Source organism: Echeneis naucrates, chromosome 23 (assembly GCF_900963305.1).
Source record: "Echeneis naucrates chromosome 23, fEcheNa1.1, whole genome shotgun sequence".
In the NCBI taxonomy this organism is placed as follows: domain Eukaryota; kingdom Metazoa; phylum Chordata; class Actinopteri; order Carangiformes; family Echeneidae; genus Echeneis; species Echeneis naucrates.
Genome location: NC_042533.1, coordinates 4614619 through 4635197, shown reverse-complemented (window position 1 = coordinate 4635197; position 20579 = coordinate 4614619). Strand labels below are relative to the sequence as shown.

Below are 20579 nucleotides of genomic sequence, written 5' to 3'. Positions count from 1 at the left end.
TTTCTTGGCTGGAAAAGCATCACTTGCAAAAATGAAATTGAAATCTGCTCTGTTGACAGATATCTTTCTTTGTTGCAGGATAAGAATGGCTTAAGCTATATTTTTCTTACTGTCAGCACATTCTGTGAAAACATCCAAACCAACAATGCCTTCAAGTCACTAACATATAGTTTCATTTTTTAAAAATGCAAAAAGAGAATTTCATTCAGCCATGGATTAATATACACTGTGCTGTAAGTATTTCTGGGAATGCTTATGTTCATTGTAATAAGAGAACATATCAGTCAGTGAGTCTGTAAAATGTTACAGACTAGCTGTAAAAGGTTTTGGCTAAACTGGGAATGTGTCGTTTTTTGTTTTTTTTTTGTTCATTTGATCAAATTAAGACGTTTCATCATTTCAGAGGAACGTTTTTCAGCAGTGCACTTGGGAAGGAGGAGGTGGGGGGGGGGGGGGGGGGCAGAAGTGTGAGACTCACATTGATGAGCTCAATCTCCCAGATCTTCTTGACTAGCTCCATGGAGGTGTAACCGTTAATGAGGAACGATTTGGTGTAATCACCGAGCTCCAACGACTCCAGCCACTCTGCCACCGATGTGGGGTTGTTGCCATCATAACCGATAGGCCGCACCTTCAGGGAGGATGGGAGGGAGACATTTGGAGTAAAAAAAGTGTCCTTTCAAGTTCCTTACTTTTGGTAATATTTATGACTTTTTGCAGCTCTTCAGAAGTCAGATCGATATCCTGCACTGCTAAGTGTATTTCACCCTGCTCACCCTCAGTCATATTTATTTGCTCACCATAAATGTGGCAACACTGAACAAACGCTGGGCGGGTTCTTTAGTAACTTTGACCTGAAGCACTGCAGCATTGAACAGCTGCTGTCTGAGGGGTCACTCTGTACAAATACTAACCACAATACAGTCTAAGTACATATTTCTTATATAACACGACAGCTGCTGAAGTTCTGGTTTTATTATAGTTGGTTGCTGCTTTGGACCTTTTTCATTTTCTTTCCAGAATCTGCTGCAGCAGCCTTGTGGGATCACATTGGGCCATTAAAATAACTACAATGTGCGTGAGTATTTTCTCAGTCTGGCTTTTGAGAAAGGCAGCATATTGCAGTTATTGCTTAGAGTAAGTTAACTTATGCATGAAGCACTTCATAATTCATTCACTTTTATTTTTACAGTCAAAACACTTTCACACAAGCATCCCTCATCTTTCACCTTGAGCTGAGAGTGCTTGCCTACATTTGTCTGTGCACACGTGTGTGTGAAGGCAGACACAGAAGTGAAAGGTTTAATTTTTTACAGTGTTTGAAAAGTTTAGTGGATATGAAAGGGGGAAAGTGCTGACTGGAGATCAAAGTTTCCTGAGTGTCTGTATGAAGCCTGCTTATCTCTGAGCCAAGAGTCTCCCTTTTCCGCCTGTCTTCTCTTTTGCAGGCTCCTTTTTTCTGCTCTTCCTCCCTACAGCGTCACACTTTTGATCTCACTGTCAGTCTTTCCCACATACATATAAAGGTATTTGACCCTCCCGACATGCATGAGTAGCCTGCACAACCCTCCTATGACACGGTTCTGTCCTTTAATTCCAAAGTTAGTGACTCAGGTCCTTTCTTTACTGATGAACTACGCAGGAGCAGGAGCTCTGCTGCTTTATCTGCAACGTGGGAGTTCAAAGTGTCTCAGCAAATCCAGCTTGTTTCTTGTCATTTCGTTTCACATCTTTTATAGGTGGTGATCTATAGGAATGCATCTTTGTGCATCTTACAACTAGCATCTCAAAGAGTGATATATAGTTAGGAGGGGGAGATAAATACACACTGAGCCAAACAGTGAACTAAACATAGCTGACTGACTGGAGCTAAAAGGGAAGATGAGCTAAAAATATTTACATCTCTCACTGGTGAAACTGGCCCTGTAGAGCCAGATTAGAAAGCTCAGATGCTCTTCATGTCTTCTACGAGCTGTCTAAATCGTTGTTGTGGGGAGTGTTTGAGAGGCTGCAGTTCTCACCCTGGGCAGCAGCCGTATGGCCTGCAGGAGACGTTGTCTGTGGGCAGAGTTGAGGATCCCAATCTCCAGCAGGTCCTGGTCCTCCACCACATTACTGCCCTGCAGAGCAACAGAACAACAGCCAAGGTTAGCATCTCTGCGCTCACAGCCAACAATGTCCAGCTTCATATAGTATGACTATAGCATCAAAAATCACAACTCAACATCACTCACAACTTCTTTAAATAAATCAGAGTTTAGCTGGTGTTTGTGATATCAGCAACTATTATATTATGTGTACACATTACATACACACATACTTTTATTCAAAAGAGACTGCAACTATGCAGTGTTGCTGATGATTTTTGAATTTTATTGCTTTGTTTCTTTCCGCAGGTCCCGGTGGGATTTGTCTTTCATTCTTTTAAAGATGGTCTGAAAACCTATTCAGTCTCATGTGACTCCGTTGAGTTTTCTATTCAATTAAATGAAACATCAAGTGTTAAGAATTTTTTTAAACTGGTTATGTGTAGAGTATATGTGATTGGTAGTTAACAGGTTAAACTTCAATTTAACTTCAATAATTTCAAGTTGGATAATTGTTTTGCCAGATGAAAACATGGCTGCATCTCAGAACTGTCATTGAAATATCACTTAGAACAAACACAAAACAAAGCACATGAAAAATAGTTTAAATGTCAACCAGAATTAAAGTCAATTTTAGAGTGCTGTTATTTGTCTGTCTTCCAGCGCTGATTGTTACCTCCTGATGTTTACTTGGAATATTAACAACATCCTCATCAGTAAACATCACTAGACAACAGTGATGCCAACTGCACACACACTCCAAACTTCAGTGGCACAACAGGATGTTGGTACCTGTGAATGCTGCCACAGGAACGACTGTGCCAAACAGGCTGTAGCTTGTCTGATGAGTCTGTTGCTCATCTTATCAACAACAACGCAGTAAAGATAGTAGCGTCACAGTAAGAATCAGGAAAGAAAAAAAAACAAAACTGCATTAATTCACCTTTAATGAATCCAATGGGAAACCTGAGGAAACTCCCCCCTCCCCAAACAGAGAGCCAGAAAGAAAGTCATCATTCAGACAGATACATGGAGGAGACAAGGAACGCAGTGAGGAAAGGGAAAAGCTGCAGTGTGCAGGCAGAGAGCTGCAGCACAAAGAAAGGCCAACTCGGCCAAAAATACCATCAGAGGCACAGATTGTGACCGAAGTGAAAAGTGAAGCAAGGCAATGACCAAAATGATGAGGGAGAAAATACTGTGGAAGAAAAGGGGTTGTGTGACCAGCCTGGGGGCAGTCTCAGGACCACACACACACAGAAACACAAACACACACTGGTGCAGAGAAACATCCAAGAGTTACACAAAAAGAGAGCAGGTCGATACCATGTACATACACCATCTACTTTTCCCTCTCGCTATCTCACAGCTGTCCAGGGGTGGACTCTGGGGACTGCTGTGCCCTCGAAAAGGACATTGTGCTCAGAGGCTGTGACATTTTAATTCTAGATAAGGAGAAACATTAACTGTCGTTTAGTTTTCACCCCAGCAATGGTACAGTTCCATTCACCAGATTTTTCCACTGCTGATCCTCACGTATAGTTTTGCTGCATTTCCTAAATCATATTTAAAGTTTTGTGTTGTTAAAAAAAATGTCTCATTAGCATTGAAGATGCTGAATATTCAATTAGATTTCTAATTGAATCTGTTTAGTCCATGTGCTGCATCTGATGAGAAGGGTTGAAGTGTAACAGCAGGAATTCTTTGGAGGTCTGTGAATGTGAAATACATCTTACTAAATATATTTTTTTTATCTTACTGCACATTTAATTACTAAACAGTTTTTGTTCATCAATAAGCCTCAGTGGACACACTGGTCAAAACCTGACGAGCAAATAGAACAACATGGAAAAGGGAAGAAAGCCGGCGGAAGGAAATGTTCAGAAAATGAAGAGAGTTCATCCTCTGAGGACAGGAGAAACCAGTGATTAGATAAGATGGATAAGACACAATGATTTTCCATAATTCCACTTTGATAAAGGCTACATCTATAATTATTTGTCTGGCTTACAGTTCAACATGACATACATTTTATACGATCAATGAAATAGACCTTGCTTTGCTGCTCTAAGTGGCTGGCAGTCTCTTACATGATGTACCACATATGGCATCTCAGTGTTTCTCTATTCATTAATCTGAACTTTCATTTAGTTGATAAACATATTGAATAACTACCTGAGGCATTTAAAATTAATCCATACACCCATCCTGTTGATTTTGAAGGGTTGAACGCCATGTTGGAAGTGACTCACTCTGCCCTCCCATGTCAAGTTTTCTTCTCCGTTTATTAATCCCTGTCTGCGGCCTGTGAAGCCAAACACATGTTCTATTAATCCGTACGATTGGTTCATTTCCAGTCAGGATTAGTGTTTTGCCATTTGCATGTTCTCTACACTGAATCAATGTTTAAAATGTCAACTCACTGCAGAAGGAAAAAAAAAAAAGCAAGCCTTTTAACTGTCAGATGCAGCAGCAGACTTATTAGAAGGACCCGTCTCCAGGGCCCCATTAGTCCGTCCCTGCAACTAACTGGACTCATCCTGTGGCTAAACTTATTCTTTCCACATTCTCCTCCCCAACCTGTGTGTCAGGTCCTCTGTGAGGGGAACGCGGTTCATAGATCAGCTCCCGTGCTGATGAATAGAGCAGCGAGCAGAGCTGGTGCTACCTTACAGTGCTAAAGCTTGAAAGAAGAGTAATGGCTCAGATTGAGCAGAGTAGATAGTTGGGGAGATTCAAAGGCATGAATAATTGTTCCCTATTGGGCTCCAGATAAGGTAAGATGGAGTTCCGTAATGTTTGTTCTCTCTCTCCAAACCTGTCTTTTCCAGTGTCACTCGATCTTAACATTATGTCTGCCTGACACCTGCACATGATGGATTGTGGGGCAAATATCAGCTTAATACATCAGTCCAAATAGAATTAATGAGCATTAATTGGAGTACCATCAGGAGCCAGATTCAGTTTTGCCTTCAAAAAAATGTTTTTGTTATTATTCTGGAAGCCAACAGTTCTTGCGTCTGATAGATTGTTAATAACACACAGTGTGCAGCACTGCATGAACACTAACAATACATTTCACTGGGGGTGGAAATGGTTTAGATGCTCCGTGCTGATACAACCTCCACGGTCAGTGGTTTGCTCGTGACACTGTGACCACTCTGTTTGATGATGGCACCGCAGTGGGTCAGAACAGGCAAAATAAATTTCATGTACGACTGCAGGGGGATGACGTGAGACTAAAGATGGAGCGAAAATTGATATTGGGTAATGTTAGAGAGAGCTGAAACGGCCACAACATACTGAGGTGAGTGCTGCAGATTGTCCTTGGCCAATTGTATCTGCTCTTCCTCTTTTCTGTTCCTTTCAAGACTGATTCATCGCTCGCCTTTTCTTTCTCATTTCAGTGCCAGTCTCCACTACTGATATCAAAGATACTGTGGTCTTCTCATTTTGTTGCCTCTCTCTTACTATTCAGACCATTTCTCGGTTCATTCTGACTACTTCTTAAAAAAAAAAACCAAAACAAAACAAAAACTTGCAGGTGTTGTTTTACTTCTGTAAATATCATCTGTTTTCTCTCTCTGTTAGTTCACTGTGATGCACAACAATCAGAAAAGGCTTCCTCTGCCTTTAAGATCAGTATTGGTCTATACGCCTGTCGCGCCTTTTGAGACATTCTTCTCAAATTTAAAGGGATCCACAACACATCAGACATTTCCATTATCGACATTCATCCTTCCTCTTGTCTATGCCAGCTGTGTGCGTTTTATGGCAACAGTGAACGATAACATGTTACTGCTGCCAGAGGACCAGTCAAGGTGAATGGGCTGTTTGAGGCAGGCGAGCCCCATAAAGATGAGAGACCTAAGATGTTAGAACCTGAGACACTGGTGCAGGCCATTTCTCTCTGATTAAGTAGCATTGAATCCTACAATGAAAACTGATTAAAAGTCAACTGAAATCCCAGATACACACCAAGTAGTATGTAACATCTGAAAAATGGCATAAATAACAGTATGATTAGTGGGGCACATCGTCACTAAAATAGCCCAATATTTACCCAAAGGAGTTAGTGGAGAGAAAACCCGAGGAGCTCTGAGCGATGCTATATTACTCTGCTGCTTGCTGTGTAAATAACCAACTTGTTATGAAGTATTTCTAGGTAGCAAACCGACATTGGCAGTGTTTTGCTTCGTAGCTTGTTCAGAAAACCACAGTGAAAGAAAAAGCACGTAGCTTTGTTTAAATAAAAATATACATGAGCTGGAAAACTATTTTTGGTTGCGGTTTAAATTTTGTGGCTTTTTTTTTTTTTTTTTTTTTTTTTTTTTGGTTGTTATTGTGTTCCAGCATCTGCTTTAAGTTTGCATTATGTGAGCTGGTCTGTGAGTATCTATCTGAGCACGTGTCTTTTCCCACCAACATACACACGAATGTACAGTCATTCAAAATGGATCCGATTAGTCTCCATCCAGTGTCCTTCAGATGAAATGCTGTCTCCATAACGACGGCTCCTCCCCTTTGCTATTTGTCCATCAATCTATTAGTCGTTGTCCTCTACCGGCTGGTTAAGGTGACCAGACACACCCACTCTAATGATGTGCATTAATTCTAAATGGTAAAAGTGGATGGGAGTTGCCCATGTTTTTGTACATGTGTGCATACATGTGCACATTTTTTGACGTCACGCACTGATGCAAATCAGAATCAAGGTCAAATTCGCTGACTAAATTCAGATGAACTGGTCTTGAAATGAAAAAGAGAGAAAAGCATATTCACAAAAGCGGGGACATGATTAAGTTTGAATCTGTGAGTTAGTTAACTGACTGACTCATTTCCTTGAAGGAGGCACAGCCACCAATCCAAAAATCAGAACTACAAATATCAGGGTAATCCCTTTAGTTTGCACTTATGCAATAGCTACATGAAAATCTATTTGCTGTAGCCAGTGAGTTTTCCCAAGGTTAGAAAACACCTGTTTGTTTAGTCATGAACAACTTTAAACAGAAACACCCAGAGCTGGAGCTCATTCACAAAAAGGACTTTAAAGCCACCGTGGTGTTTGGGAGGCAGTTTCATCTCAGCTCATTTCAATATTAATTTTATCGAAAGGCATTTTAGAGACGACAACCAAGCTATAGAGAAACATTTTCAGCTGAGAGGGGAAAAGTCTCCCACAAGTGCTGCCAAAAACTGTTAGCGACTACAAACTAGGTGCAAATAAGAGCAAAGCACATGCTGGCACGTTGATACGATGGCATATTTGTGTGTGTGTGTGTGGAAGAGGAAGGAGTGCAAACTAATTAAGGGTTCACCTGGGAGCATTACTACAAAGGTATTTTGAGCAAAAATAAAATACACCTTTTGTGAAGAGGTTGTGTGTGACGTTCAGGGCTGCTATGACTCCGACTGTACTCGTTCCCTTACTGTAGAAACGTCATCTAATATAAACAGACAGCCAGTAAATGAATTTGGGAGAAAATTGCCGTCAACTGGCTTTGATTTGGTTTAAGTTTATTTTGAACAACAAAAAATGAGAAAGAGAAAAGTGCAACAAAAAAAAAAAAAACTACGAGGAACTAAATTATGTGTTCAAAAGGAGTGGGAAGAAGTCTAAACTAATCAACTCCCACCCCTTCTCCCTGCACCGATGTTAAGTTCTAATGTTTATGATGCCACCTTAAACATATTACCATTACTATCAATAACAATAATAATAATAATAATAATAATAATAATAATAATAATAATCATGATTATATATGAAATATACACCTATTTATTACATCTACATTTATGACAAAAGGACCTGTTAATACAAAACACAGCTTCGTCAGAAAAATACGTATTTTTGTATTTAATGAATATTTTTGTAGTTTCAAAAGCAGAGCTAAATGACGACATGGACTAAAAATAATCAACTCTAAATGAATACTAATGTTGCTCCAAAACTGCTGGATGTTTAAAGAGACCACTTCTTACCAGCACGTCCATAAGAGGATGTAAGATGTAAGAAGATTATGCTTATAGCTTTTTGCACTGACCCTAAGGGGCCAAAACATACAATATCATTTATAAATATCAATTATGGCAACTGAACAAGAGCAGCAGACGGAACTCAGATGAATTTGGGTGAAAGGGTCGGGCAGATATAGCTGCATCTTTATTGCAGTCTTTCCATTTCCCGATTTAAGCTTTATTAAATAAAAATCTTGTCAAACAGAAATGATAGGAATAGACTGTTCTTCAGTACCGGTAAACTGTATGATATCCCGGAAAAAAAGTGCTTATAATATTAATACTGAAGTTATTACATACAAGGAGGATTGAGAGTGGGAAGAAATACACAATAACTAATATACATCTGCTTCAAGACCAAAAACAAAGCATGAAAGTGAATGCTAGTGTGTTAGTAGCAGGCCAGGGCTGGTTAATATGGAAAAATTACAATGAGCCAGAAACGCTTGAATGTAGACGAGTGAACACAGAGGAGCGAGTGTGTGTCCCCTCACACACTTGAGCTGTATACACAACTGCCTTTCAACCTCAGAACCAATGAGCTAATTCATATTAAATGTTTAAGGACACCCGGAAGCAGAAATGCAGATACACATTGGCCACATGGGAGAGACAAACAAAGACAGAAACAGAGATGCTGTGATTTCCTCCTGTTGTCAGGGTAACCGTAGCAACAGATGCAGGTCACACTGCGTGTGGAGGATCAGAACATAGACTTACACAAATGCGCGCGCACACACACACACACACACACACACACACACACACAAACACAGAAATATCCACCTACATAGATACATTTACAAATGCCTATACTGTCAGATGTCATCCTCCGATGGATAAACATGTAATGTTTTCTGTCTCCATCAAGTCATACAGCTGAATAAATAAAAGACCAGACATCTTATCTCCACTCTAAGAATCATCATGTGAAAACCTTGTTAGACATCTTGTGAGATCAATCATCTGAAGCCACAACATGAGAAATTACAATCCTCTGTAATGGTCGGTGCAATGCCTGAATACTACTAGTTCAACATTCCTTCAGATCAACATGTTTGGAGCTTTTAATTGATCCTGAAAAGTTGCAATTTTGAAGATAGGAGATTTCTCTCCCGATAGTGACTAAAACTCCAGTTAAACTCATCCAGTCAGCATCTCTCTGCTTTGTCCTGATCATTTGGCTTCATTGCCTCTCTTCTGCTTTCCCTCTTTCTGCTAATTTCCTACTTTATCATTCAGTTACCTTCCATTGTGTGTGAAAACACCTACACACACTCACCCACACCAAACACCAAAACTGTTTCTGAATGCAAAACTGGCCAAGCAAGTTTCTCCTCCTACGTCACAGGGGACGAACGGGCCATTGGATATCACAGGATCAGGATGCATCGTGATCAAAACGCTACAGGTGGTAACGCCTGCAATATTTGTGTGTCTACATGTCTAAATGAATGCAAAAACCCTGAGCCATGGTTTTGATGAGAATGTTAAGTGCATCTTGATGCTGGAGTTGGATTTTTGCTGTGGTGGAGATGTGGCGTAGGATTTCTATGCGTAGGAGGACCTCACATGGCATCAGTAGGGAGAGGCAGTCATCATGAGAAAGACAGAATTAGAGCTAAAGGGAGAAACACAGAAGATGGTACAAAAAGGAGGAAATCCAGAAATTGAAATGCAGATTAAAACAGAAAAATAATATTCTTCTTCATCAAGAAAATGATGAAAGATGAGTTCCACCCAAAGGAAAGGGAAAAGCTTAAAAGGAGGCGAGATAAACAGAAAGAGGAGATTCCATTTAAAGCCAAAACCAAGATTAAAAAAAAAACAAACACACACACACAAAAAAAAAAAAACTAACCAAGAGCGGAGGGGAAATGTGTAATTATACCCCATTGTATAAATTTTCCTCACAAACACTTGTGAAAACACTCACCATAAACTGGACGTTGTCAAATCCATTAGCCAGCAGGTGGTTCTCATACTGGACCAGGCCGATGGAGTCAAGCCATTGGCCCACAGACTGCAGCGGGCAGCGGGGACCTATGAGGGGGTGGAGGGGCAAACGCTTCAGTAGGGAGTAGCCGTCCACGCGGTAGCAGCGGCAATCCGGCTGAGACAGCTGGCACTGCCACATCATGTTATGGCGGGCAAAGTGGCTGTCGAAAGAGCCCGCCATGCTTTTGAGGAGTCTTTTGGCAAGGCAGCAGGAAGAAGAGAAGAGAAGGTAGGCAGATAGAAGGGGGAAAGGGGAGATGAAAGAAAGAGGAGGAGGAAGAGAAGGTAGGGGACCCTAGGCTCGAGTCATGGTGAGGATGGAGGGGGTCAGCATGCAAGGGTGCGAGTGGGTAAAGGGTGCTGTGTCCAGATGCTGCTCTCTTTGAATCCAGCCACAGGGGGGATGAAAAGGGGGTGAGGGGTGAAGTTGTATCCAGAAAGGAGCTCCCGTCCTGGGGGGGTAAAATCCAGCCAGAGGTGGGTGCTGCATAAGACAGGAGTTACAGATCCGCAAGCAGAAGCAACTGACTGTGTGTTTGTCGCGACCAGCAGCCGCTTTCTTTCTCAGCTGTTGCGCTCGCTTGGCTTCTCCCCTGAGTGTGTGTGTATGTGACAGTGTGTATGTGCGAGAGAGAGTGCGTTTGTGTGTGTGTGTATATGAGAGAGAGAGAGAGAGAGAGCGAGGGCTGCCTATGCTGTAGATTTCTCTTTATCAAGTACTCCCACTCTCATCTGTATGCTGTATGCAGCCTCCTCTCGCTCTCTTCCTCTCTCTCTCTCCTTTCTGAGCACCGCTTCCCTCACTTGTTCACTCTCTCTCTCTTTCTCACTTTCTCCTGTCTACCTTCTGTCTCTATCTTCTCTCGAGGTGCCGATCGCTGCCCTGCTCTCTCTCGCCCTGCCGCTCTGCATATATCTGGCTCGCTCTGCTGATAACAACCACAACAACAGCTCCAGCTTCTTTGTCTGCGAGAAGCCGAGCTCCCTCCCACTCACGCACACAAACCACACCGACTGTATGCATTCAGTTGAGCCTATATGAATGTTAGTCTGTGTGTGGGGTGTGCTGCAGCTGGGGGGGTAGGGGGAGCTGGTTGAGCACAAACAGGATTTCTGTCAGTGGTAACCATGGTTAACCATGCTTTGCATTCAGATATAAAAAAAAAGAAGAAGAAGAGGGGAGGGGATCAGGAGGTGGAGGATGGGGGCGTTAACAGGGAGAGAGGGATGAGCGCAGTAAAAAGATGAGTAGCAGAGGATTTGAGGTGAAGAAATGGGCAAAAACAGGGAATTGATGCTCACAAGAAGTCAAATTCGACTTTATTCAAGAATAATGGAAGCTCTTACATATCCACAGTGAAACACTCATCCACCCACACAAACACACCCACACACACAACACAAAACACACAAGTAAGACAAATCCCAGTTATTACATCAACTACTGAGGCTTCTTTTAATAGTGCTGACCATCTTTCTTATCAGTGATATTAAATTATCATTAAGCTTCAATCAGTAAATTATCATCATCATTTTAGGACTACTACACCCCTCATCGTAAGAAAGAGCAGTTCTAACCATCATAACCAATGATGACGATGAACAAACTACCAGAATGGGGCCCAGGTTGCAGTGAAACTGACTAATCCTTTCAGTCAAAGTTACTCTCGCAGACATTCTGTGTGTTTTACCTGCAGTGTCCTCCTTGAGGTCCAATCCGCTGCTTATTCCTGCACCAATAGAACTCATAATCTTGTCGATCTGGACAAATGTGAGACAGAAAGACAGGAAGAACCAACTGGAATGAGATAAACATAATGTGCAAAGGAAAGCCATTTCCCAGTAATAAGCCTTAGTCCTATTTCTGTATTCAAGTGTAACATAACATGATCAGTGTGCCAGCCGGAACATTGCATGTCAATCATTCCCCCAGTGAGCTGCCAAACTATGATGGCAGCAGAGGAGGAAAAGACCGAAGATTGTGGAGATGAAGCAGGAAGGAATCCAAAATGGAGAGAACTGCTGTGGCTTCATTAGTATCCAGCTTCTGGCTGTCGACCAGTCATCCCTGACCCGGGACCTGCTGCTAGCCACTGATCTACGCCACCTGCACGTCCATCCACCTGGCAGGACCGCCGGCTCACCATAGGTCAGAGGAACCTGGCCTGACAGCCACTGGTCCAAGACCAGCGTTTTAAGGGCCAAGTCTGACTAATGCAAACTGTGTTTACAAGCTGATGGGCCATGAAATTGCCCTTATTCTCAGTGGAGTATGATCAGGCATCATACAAAGAAATTCACATGAACATTAGCAATTAGAGGCTTGACAGCTGCTTTACAGCGTAGGGCTGAATTAATCAGTGTGCGTTTCCAGTAATCATCACACACTTTCTATCAGAAGCTGCTGTAGTTATTTGTCTCTAGATTCAAAATGGCTAAAGAAACGGAATTTGGCTACAAGCTTTTAATTTCCAGTAGTACCAGAGTAGCCTCACACTGCAGCAATTTTCAAGGTAATGCCAGATTAAAGCACTAATTTGTAATGTGCATTGGATTACCTCTCCTAGCCTGCAGCACTAATGAGTACGGATATCCTCGGATCATAGACTGTTGTGGGACATCCCTTGTGATTCTTCTCTTGCCAATAATGCAACGCTTTTCACACATTTGCTGCAAACACAGTAACTTTGTTGTTTGTTTGTTTTTTTTCCTCTCAAATCCCCATAAATCACCCCACAATGTCCCTGAAGCCATCTTATCTCTTCCAGTTGCATGCAATTAAGCAGGAAAGGTCACCTTAATTGCCCAGAATTATAAGAAAACCATATGGTAATTCATCCCCATCAGCAAATTTTGAGCTGTGCTGACGACCGAGTGAACACGTACGCGCAAACGCAGACAGGAATGCACTTAGCATACACTTTCACACACATTAGCATTATTTTAAAAGTAGAACGATTCCACAGGTTCACCTCATTATTTTCTCCCAAGGAGATGTGTGAAAAGTAATCTGAAATTATTTGTTTTCACGGTATGAACACACGTTTGTGTATGTTCTCTGTGGTGTGATTTATGATCAAAGAGCAGAGGTTAATGTGTCTGTGACCTAGTGTTTAGCATGCCTGTAAAGGTGCAATATCCAACCAATCCAAGAGGCCCCAGGTGCATAAACACCAAAACCCTCCACCCCCCCAGAAAACAGCACCTCGACCTCTGCTCTTAACCCTCTATAACAGAAAGTGCTTCTCTCTGATATCTGGTCCTCCCTGCAGCGCCAGTGCTGGTTATACAGGAAAATCACTGTTGGATCCTGTTAAAGTAGCACTGGGGCATTTTCAGCACTGTCGTAGCTGAGAAGATTTCAAAGAGGAAAATCTGAAGCATCTCACAGCTGTGGCTGCAGAGATTGCAACTGTTCCCTGCAAAGATATTCACTTTGAAAAGCATGCTGCTTTTAATCAATTTTTCTACAGAAACACAAACAGTGTCACAGAAAAGGGACTATCTGATCGCTCTTCTACTGCCACAATAACTCGTTTCATCTTTAACACCAGGGAAAATGCTGCAGTATCACAAAAAAATATCCTCCTACCTCTTCCCACTCAGCCGTAAAGGAGGGTGTTCTCTCCAGTCTCCCCCCAGGGCTGGCACCCTCTCCTGGGCTTGGCGTTCCAGGCCCCTGTCCCCGAGATCCGGACCCCCAGCTATGCTCCTCCTGGACGGCACAAAAACCACCCACTTTGTTTTCAAGTTTTACAAACTACAGGCAGCAATACTTCAGCTACTACGGCTACTAAACATTTTAACCTCAAAAAGATAAAGAAGAACGTTCTAAAAACTGTTCACAGCTCATCAAAGTTTTGGTTATAATGACACTGTTTCCATCAAACAGACTATGTATTTAGCTTATGATTTATTTACTGTGAATTAAAGAAGTTATCAGATGAAATGTGCTGCACAGCAGGGAGCACTGTGGCCCAGATTACTGAGTTATCCCATTGGTTGGACTGATTTCTGTGCAGTTTCTGAAGTCACACTGCATGATACAGCAAGATGCAAACGACTTCCACGACTGCATAATTTATACAACTGAATATTTACAGTAAATGCGTCAAATTGGTGCTGACCCAAACTTTTATAAAATGAGAAACTTCTTGCTTTCATGTCATCCTTGGCCTCTTACGTAAATGCTTCAGAAGAAGGAAGCAGTAAAAAGATGGTGCTAAGGTTTGAACTTGCCTTCAGAATGCAAAACAAACGATGAAATAGATTTTATAACTAATGTTGTAGTAAACACAGTGGTTGTAAATACAGCAATCATTTTAGACTGAAAATCCACAAATCACCTGTATGGGAGACACGGCCACCAGGTTGGAATCAGACTTGGACAGAGACTTGGACAACTGTAAGTCCAACACACTGCGAGGCATAGACCTCATCCTCCCCAGGGTGCAAGCCCTTTCTTCGTAGCCAGGCCCAGATGAGCTGTCCTTGGGCACGCCGGCTGGAGGATCCCTGTTTTGACCAGAGGAGTAGGAGGGCGGGCGGCCCAGTGTGGACCACCCACGAGGTGGATCCACCTGTTCACAGTTTTTGGGTCGAGACTGGTCCTGGTTGACCCGAGTGTGGAAGATAGTCCGGTAGACCACCTGCGGCTTTTGGAGGTCGCTGGCGGTCCTCTGAGGCGAAGACTCACTCCCTGTCCTGGGATAGACTTGAGTGGGTCCTCCTCCAATTACAATGCTGAACTCCGGTGTTTGCAGCAAGCTGCTCTGGACATCTGTGGAGCCATATTTGTGAGGTTTAGGGCTGTAAAGATGATAAGGCGTATCGGGAGTCTCACAGGCTGGTGATGATCCATGAAGAAGGCCTGCGAATTCCTCTGGGATGTGGCTCTTCCTTCGCTCCTCCAACAGAACGTTTGATGTGGAGGAAGAGCAGAGAGAAGGAGGGGGAGGAGGGTCTCGTTGGTACAGCCCGTCGTCTGCAAGTAGGACACACAAAAACACTGATTAGGATTAAATCATATAGATCTGCATAAATTGGTCCCGTCAAAACAATGATGCACACTGATGTGTTTAGAAGAAAACATGACAGCTCAGAAAGTACCATCATTGCCCAAATAATACACACTACAATATTCAAAGTGCTAAACGAAATGGTTGGTATAACAAAATAAACAGGAAGAAACACAATTAGGACCAAAAAAAAAAAAAAAAAAAAAAAAAAAACCTAACAAAAAACTAATACTGCAAAGCTGTAAATAGGAAGATAAGGTAAAGCAACTACTGCTCCCCTGCAGAAAAGAACAAAGTCCTGACTTAGATGTCAAACCTCCTTTTCGCCACTGTCGGGGTCCGTGTGTACGTCTGAACTTATTCTTGGTGGCATGGTCTGATTGGGACGGACGTTCTTACACTATTTTTTAAATTATTTTCTTTTCCTTTTCGAAAGGATGCTTTCAGAGCACCCGCTCACTGTCTGTGTGCACTGAGGTGAAAGAAGGCTCTGAAAGCTTCTTTTGATTCTGTGTATTTGTGTAATTATAGATGCATGCCTGTGTGTCTTTCTGTTTGTGCATGTTTGCTTAAATACCCGCTCGTCACATTCCGTATGCTTCTGTTCACATCTGAAAACAAGCTACACCTGAGGTCACAATAGTTGCCTCACATGTCAAAACTGTATACTGCTCATGATGGGAGACAGAAAATACTGTAATAAAATTAATCTTCTCCTACCTTGATTATCTATCACAACGCACAATGACGTCTGAAATTCATAATGAGATATCTTCCAATTCAATGCAAGACATGGTCCAGTGAGATTCTGATTCTCTACAAAGGGAACAGCTATTTTCTAATCCATCATTTCAGTCTTTTACACTGACTGAACACAGATGCAAAATTTAAGTAGCCAGAATGTTGAGTTGAGGTGTAAACTAAGAATGAGAGACAAATATGAATCACAGAAGGGGGGTGGGAATGACAGAATAACAAATACTGTAGATGTCAATTACGTGTTCAGGATAGTAAATTTACAAGAAAGATTACTAATGTGACATCATCACCTTCCCCAACAGTTCAGTCATTTCTTTAAGTGTCTTCTAGCTTATTGCTTTAATGTCCACAACTTTTTCGTCAAGTTTTTGACCAGTTGCACAGCTCTCAGTATCTTTTCCAGGTCCAACAGCTTTTCACAAAAATTTCCCGACAGCGTTCAACTTGCCCACCAACAAGAAGGCAAAAAATATATGTAACTGTTATTGAAGCTGAATTCGCAAATTTATTTCATAAAGGAAAACTTTTGAATGTAGGATGGAAGACTTTTCTGGATGTATTTTTTCAGCATTTTCAGAAAACCATTAGTTAGATGAACATTTATAATACAGAGAATTCAGTGCTGGATAACATCATATCAGAAATGAAGGCATATTTAATGTTGATTGTGACTGAGAAACTTTTAAGAGGGTGATATTAGATTTTGTATTCACAAGAAACCGTGTGAAAAATACATTCATACATTTTTTAAAACTGAACAACATGACTGCTCATTTAAAGTGTACTGGTGTGTATGACAGAGCTGCAACAGACAAATGTGTGTCTGTGTGCGCGTAGAAAGCAGAGGTCTGCTTTCTGTTTCCCCATCACTGTGTGTTAAGATTGTGTACCAGGCCATGTAAACAGTCAACAATGTCACAATCACATAGTAAATAGAACAAATACAAATAAAACGACAGTGTTGTAATCAAAACTGTCAGTTGAATAATTGAATGTGGCCCGTCTGCCACACACACACACAGAATTTGTAATGTCATTTGACCACACACTCTTGCTGCCTGCCACACAGACTCTTGTGTCACCCAGTTTTAGCGAAACACCTCCCGATTGTCCTCAGCACATCCAGTAACATTTGCATACATAACAATTTTGTGATGCAAGTTGGCGGCACAGAGCACGGCCAGGTAACACAGAACAGACGTTCATGAAAATGTAGGTCTGAGGAAGGTATTTGGCTGTTGAGTGGTGTACTGGAATAACTAATTAAAACAGGGGGCCTGACTTCTTGCTGAGAAAGAACAACAGTGGGGGAAAAGTGGAACATGATTAATGTCAGTCCTCCGGTTGAGAGCCATTTCATACGATTTGGAAGGTTATTTTTTATGCACTTCAACTGCATTGCCTCTGCATTTCAGAATATAACATATACAGTCAGCAGGCAATGAGGGTCGAAAATATGATTCATCCTCGAGTGTTACATGGATGGAAATTGTCATTATTTTCTCCACAGGCTGAAAGCTCCTGGGTTATGACTAATCCTCAACATTTCACAGGATAAACAAGATTAAGTGGCTCAAAGATCAGTACACATGCGCGGTGTGTCAATCTTTGCTGTCAGCCTTTAACTTCTCCTTTGGAATGGAAGTCTCGCATTTTTTCTGCACCTTTAAGACACCATTAGGTTGCAACATATTTCCGATTTACATGTCGACATTTCTCTATATGATATCCTCTGCCTTGCTGTGCATTTCTTTCACAGTCACAAACAACTCTCTCCTCACTTTAAAGGTAAGAAGCGTTGGCAACAGGTGAGACTGTTGGTCGTCATGGCAACAGAGAGCCATAGCACCAGCCTCTCTCCATGTTTTCAGGCGCCCAAGTGTCTGTGGCCTTTGAGAGAGTGAGGGGGGAAAAGTGTACATCTGATAAACACTGCAATAAAATCAGCAGTTTGTTTAGACAGGAGAAACAAAGCGGAGTTGCACAGGCAGAGATCAGAAATCTGCATGTGCAGAATGAAAGGTTCGGAGGAGAGTGAAAGGGAAAAGTTATCTGTAAGAAACAAGACCTTTCAAGGCGGGGAAAAAAAAAGAGCTGAGTTGATGAGAATATTGACATACTGATAACTTGCGACCATGTTAAAAGCTGATAACAGCAGAAATTAAATTTGGCTCAACTCATGCAGGACAGTCTCATTTCTTTTCCTCTTCCCCTGTAAACAATCAATAGTCTCCTGTGTTGCTTTAAACTGAATTACTTATTTGTTCCAGACCTTAAAAATCACTCTGCAGCTTCACCTTACAGAGTGTCCTGTGTGTGTATGTGTATGTGTGTGTGTTTCCTACCTGGTAATCCAAAGCAATATGCTCAAAATACAACACAACTGTGCCGTATGTGCTGCCTCTGCCTAAACACAGCGAATGTCTTAGAAACAGAAGGTGACAGAAGCCTCTGCATCATTCTGCATACCTGCATTTTTACTGCGAAGTGATTATGCAAACACACATGCTGTAGCATGTAGCAGGTCCCCCTCCAAACTGATTGGTATTTAGATAAGTTGTGCTCAACTTATGGCGAAACAACAGTAATGTATTACACTGTGCAACAAGAAATACTTAACAAAAGTAGTCACTGGTTTAGTCTGAAATGGCTAAAGGATCTATTTGTTGAAAGACTCTTTCATCAGTCTGTGTTATTGGGTGACTGAGGCAGTGATGTGTGAAGTCATGACTTCCTCCAGTTGATAAACTGTGAGGGGCAAAACCTTCAGTTGTGTACATCCATCCACCACCCACCTATCTGTGGAAAACAGGCGGGGAAGAAGAGAGTGGGTGGTAAAGAAACAGATCTGAAATGGAGCTTTTATTCAATATACCTAAACACTGAATCTATTTATGGAGTAAATACATGAATTTCAATGTTAGGATGGTAAAGCAATATAAGATACAACAATAGCACTGCAATTCCATATCACTTATTCTAAGCAGGCATGGAATGCAATGAAAAAGTGAATCAGTAATACTCAGTATATTATTACTGAATAACATAATACACAAAGGATATAGCTGAACTATTACCAAACAGAAAATATCAAATGAATACAGATAAGAGGCCGCTGCAAGGAAATAATATAAAATCATGAGATACATATTAAGTACCAAGAAGAAGTAAGTCTCTGAAAGTATTTGATTGTCTCTTGGTGCAGTTGGTGCATTGCAAAGTCAGTGATGAACTGGTGTCTGTCAGCACAAATATCTGTTATACAATAAATGTCCTGTACTTATGAAAAGTTCTTTCAAATTTTGAGCTCTCTCAAAATGAACAGCACCATCAGTCATTAAAAACAAACGCCCCATTGACATTTACATGACAAAGGGATAAAGCCCTGTAGTGGCTGTGGTGATTATGATGAAAAGAGCGGAGGAAGTCAGGAGACGTTCAACAGCCACAAAGTCAGCAGTCAGGAGGTCATGAGTGGATGGTACAGCAAAACATTAGGCTCAAACTCAGGAGACCAGTTCACTTCCATTCTTTTTTTATTATTTAATTGCTCTGCAACTCTGCACTGAGCCATCTAAAATGTAGATTTTACAAAAAATATGCAATAAACCATATTTATTCATAGTAACTTGTACATATATATGGAATATAGGCATAATTAAGATTATGGGATATTAGATCTTCCCAGAGCTGCTCCTCCATTTCCTTTGGGCAACACATTCTGAGTTAATAGTTTCAATCAACAACACACACAAAAATTATGGTGGGTATAGTAACTATTTTGAGTGTGCTTCATTATGGAGCATACTCTAATTCTGTTTAGCGCGAGTATGTCATATTCTTTGGTCAAAAGCAAAATCGAAGAGTCGCTTACAAATGGCTGCAAGTCTGAGGAAAATTGAGGGGGTGTGTGAGCATTATGCTTCAGTGAGTGACAGAGAGACAGGTGCCCGGGAGTGCATGAGCACTAACGAAAGTGTCAAGAGAAATCAGAGTGACAGAATAAAGGACTGAATGACACACAGGGGCAGGAGGTAGCGAAATAAGAGTCGGGGTACAGTGCTCTACAGTTCATATTTTAAATCGAGAGGGAGGAAAAATTGGCGGCTCTTAGAATATGATGTGATCAGAATCGGACTAAGAATCCAATGAGAAATTCTTCATTAATCCCTGGAGTGAAATTCACGAGTCGATCAGCTGTGCACGAAAGGCTGCGTTTCTACTAAAAAAAACAAATAAAACTTGATTAATTATTGATTTTCCACACTAACTCATGACAATGTAATGTAAATAAACTGAATCTTATTTTTTCCCCTAATTTTTCTGGTAAAATATACTATTCATACTTATATATTTGAAGATAATCACAAATACTACAAATATAATACAAGCCAGTTTCATACACTAGGATATGTGTGTGTGTGTGTGTGTGTGTGTGTGTGTGTGTGTGTGTGCGTGCTTATGCAATAGAATGAGGGGCTGGAAGATGATTCAAATGTCTGATAGCACTGTGTTCACTGCTCAGTCTCTCATGGTGCTGCGCCAACTGTTATTAAAAAACTACAGAGTAATATCGGAGCTGTCAGTCATATCTGAGATTAAAGCCTAAGCACCACAGGTCTGGATAAATAGTTATCAGCTCCATAAGCCTCGGGCACCAGCATTGCTTAGTGCTAGGCTATGCTAACAAACCAGC

The 20579-nt window shown here is 41.4% G+C and overlaps 1 protein-coding gene across 2 annotated transcripts in view; it reads right to left on the bottom strand.

Moving 5' to 3' along the window:
* Positions 1-20579, bottom strand: part of anks1b (ankyrin repeat and sterile alpha motif domain containing 1B) — a 164032-nt gene that overhangs the window by 36405 nt on the left and 107048 nt on the right. For both annotated transcript variants that reach the window (XM_029494747.1, XM_029494748.1), the window contains exons 14-19: positions 14453-15090; positions 13699-13821; positions 11798-11867; positions 10045-10151; positions 2022-2120; positions 479-631 (exon numbers count right to left, since the gene is read on the bottom strand). In XM_029494747.1, coding sequence (XP_029350607.1) covers positions 479-631; positions 2022-2120; positions 10045-10151; positions 11798-11867; positions 13699-13821; positions 14453-15090 — 1190 coding nt within the window. The remainder of the gene's footprint in view (positions 1-478; positions 632-2021; positions 2121-10044; positions 10152-11797; positions 11868-13698; positions 13822-14452; positions 15091-20579) is intronic.